The following is a 2,725-nucleotide window of genomic DNA, read 5'->3' as shown; positions in this document are numbered from 1 at the left end:
ATTTTGTCTCAAATAGTTTTTAGTTAAATGTGTGTATACATTTTAATAGTAAACTATAATTGCCCAACTGTCAGACGTTATCAAATATGTCGATTTTTTTAAAGGTCGTGTATTTGTAATATAAACTATAGTCATGCCATTGCATACTTCTTTTCATAAACGATATTGTTTTTCTAAACGCTTCTGATTTTTCTTTTAAAAAAGGGAATTGATAAAAAAGAATCGTAACATTTCAATTTCTTTTACCTTATTATATATAACATATACACCACGCTCATACAAAATGAAGTATTAAATAAGGTAAAGATATCTTCTTGCACAATTATATATTTATGAAACTATTTAATGCTAAACAATTTTACAACAACAAGCACTAGAATAGTAGCACTTAAAACAACAGTTAGAGACAAATGTAGACACTAAATTTTACTGTGTCTACATAAGTTATATATTTACTGTTCAATCACAATTCAGAAATGAACTTTGGAGTGAAGCTGGAGCTGTAAGTCCTGCGCAAACGTCTTTCTACATCCGGGAACTTGACATGCGTAAGGCTTTCTTCCGGTGTGCGAGCGTTCGTGTTGTGCGCATGCGTACTTATTGTTGAACTTCAGTCCACAATATTTGCACAATGTTTGGCGATGAACGTTTAAATTGTGGACGGTCAAAACTCGTCTTAATCCAGCTTTCGACTTACATTTCTCACACGACACTGACATAGGCTCCGAATGCGCGCGAATATTTTTCTTAATGTTTGAGTTTCTTCTCAATTCGACTTCACACACATCGCACTTGTTACAATGATGCGCGCGCATATGGCGACGCAAGAAGTCACTGGTCACGATCTTGTCACACAATCCACACTTCAGTCGTTTTGAATACGATGTTTTCTGGTGGACACTGGTGTATCCGTGTTTGGAGAATAGAGGTTCCTTTAGCAAGCAGTGATCCCTGTTGTCGGCGTGTTCCCTCTGGTGCCTGGCTGCCTCGGTCTCGTTTTCACATAACTCGTCACAAGCGTGGCACCAGTAGAGTCTGTCCTGTTCCGGTTCATTATAATTTCCATCGGGTACGACATGACATGTATTCCAGTTGAGCGTTTGCATCGAATAATTAACACAAGCATTTGCTAACCACGATGGAGACGCACTGTCCACTGTCGGAGTATCGGATGTCCTGTTTCCTAGTATGGAATCTATAGAGAACGAGTTAGTTTTCTTGGGTTTCACAGAGTCCTTGGCAACAAGCGTAATAGGCTGGCTAATCTCGAATACGCCTGCAGAGAACTTGTACGCGTCTTCCGTCGTCGCACCGGAACCGGATGTGGTCCAAGCGCAGTCGTAATTGACAGAAGAATCAGTATCCATAGAGACAACATATTCCGTAGCAAACGTCTCGGTAGATGACGAGATGTGTTCACGTGGTGTCAGTTCGTCTGCCATGAAGTCGTCGCCTCGGTAACAGGGGATGAGATTGTCTACTTTACTGCTCTTATCCAGGACTAAGGACATGACATGCCCCAGCAATGTGGCCATGCTAATCTGAAAGAATAAGAAAATGCGTTGTTCAAAATCAAACAAAATAATTAATCAATGCAAAAAATTATAAACTCCGATACATTAACTTTTAAAGGTACCTTTAATATATAGTTCGTTACATAGACATTGGCACGTTTAGCAACGTTGTAAATGTTTGTAAACGTTAACCAGTCAATTTTAAGTGCATTTGGTGACGATAAAATGCTTTCCCACGGCATTTCCGCTCTGGTGTGAATTACTTGATCATTGCCCGTTACTTGAATTTTGCACGAGAAATACTTAACGATATTTAAAAACATCAATGCCAGATTTCACGTTATAAACCGAAATCATGTTCACATATTTGTTCAGATTTAAAATTGAAAGAGAGTTATACACGCGCGTCAATGATAATGAAATCAGCTTATGGATATTTGTTAAAGCAATAAGAACGCAAACGGTTAACCATTTGAAAAATCAAATGTTTATACAAAAAGTGACGTTCTACCATTTATTGACATAAATCAGATACCTTCAGATCTTTATGATTTGTTGATTACAGTATGCATTTTAAAACAACATTACAGCATGGTATAAACACATACATTTTTACGATACACAACATAACAAAGCACATGCGATATTGAACACGAATAGTATGTTTCTTTAGTTATTCATGAACGAATAATGAAAATGCAATTACCTTGTCTTGATATATCCATACACAAATATAAAAACTATATATATGACTATTTTTGTAGAATGCGTTTTCAATTCTAATTAATTATCGCGTGTGTTATTTTAAACTTATTCATCCAGTCACAAACAGTGATCCTATTTTGATGTTCTTCTGTGATAAAAACGCCTTTTAAATCAACGTACTGGCAAACAAAGCCTCCTGGCTTAGCTTCAGTCGATAATTATCACAAAAAACTGTTATGTTTTCACAGTTTGGTACATCAAAGTCGTCATAATCTTTAATTATTACAATTATATATTTAAGTCAGTGACACTGAGCCCTTCAAAAAATAACTCCAGGTGAAAACTGTGAAAAACAGAGATAGGAATGGGAGTCAATTAAACAAACAACAACTAATGTTATTTAATTTGATTGGACTTGATTGCTGATTACACGTGTCTAATTAACAAATAATAATAATTTAAAAACTCTTTCTCCTATTTCCACGCAGAACAATAACCTTGAAGTT

The 2,725-nt window shown here is 36.1% G+C and overlaps 1 protein-coding gene across 1 annotated transcript; it reads right to left on the bottom strand.

Annotated features, from left to right (window-relative positions):
• Window positions 1-322: 322 nt before the first annotated feature.
• On the bottom strand, window positions 323-2,524 carry LOC127837084 (zinc finger protein 570-like). Its single transcript, XM_052363923.1, has 2 exons — window positions 2,221-2,524; window positions 323-1,541 (listed from the first exon to the last, which is right to left on the bottom strand). Exon 2 carries the CDS (start codon window positions 1,533-1,535, stop codon window positions 471-473), a length of 1,065 nt encoding a protein of 354 aa, XP_052219883.1. The 5' UTR covers window positions 1,536-1,541; window positions 2,221-2,524; the 3' UTR covers window positions 323-470.
• Window positions 2,525-2,725: the final 201 nt, after the last annotated feature.

The sequence above is a fragment of the Dreissena polymorpha genome, chromosome 7, assembly GCF_020536995.1.
Source record: "Dreissena polymorpha isolate Duluth1 chromosome 7, UMN_Dpol_1.0, whole genome shotgun sequence".
Classification (NCBI taxonomy): domain Eukaryota; kingdom Metazoa; phylum Mollusca; class Bivalvia; order Myida; family Dreissenidae; genus Dreissena; species Dreissena polymorpha.
The sequence above is the reverse complement of the archived record's forward strand: the minus strand, read 5'-3'. Positions and strand labels throughout refer to the sequence as shown.

Bases quoted from the DNA above. Each gene is read 5' to 3' on its own strand.
- LOC127837084 (XM_052363923.1), bottom strand. From the start codon at position 1,535: ATGGCCACATTGCTGGGGCATGTCATGTCCTTAGTCCTGGATAAGAGC.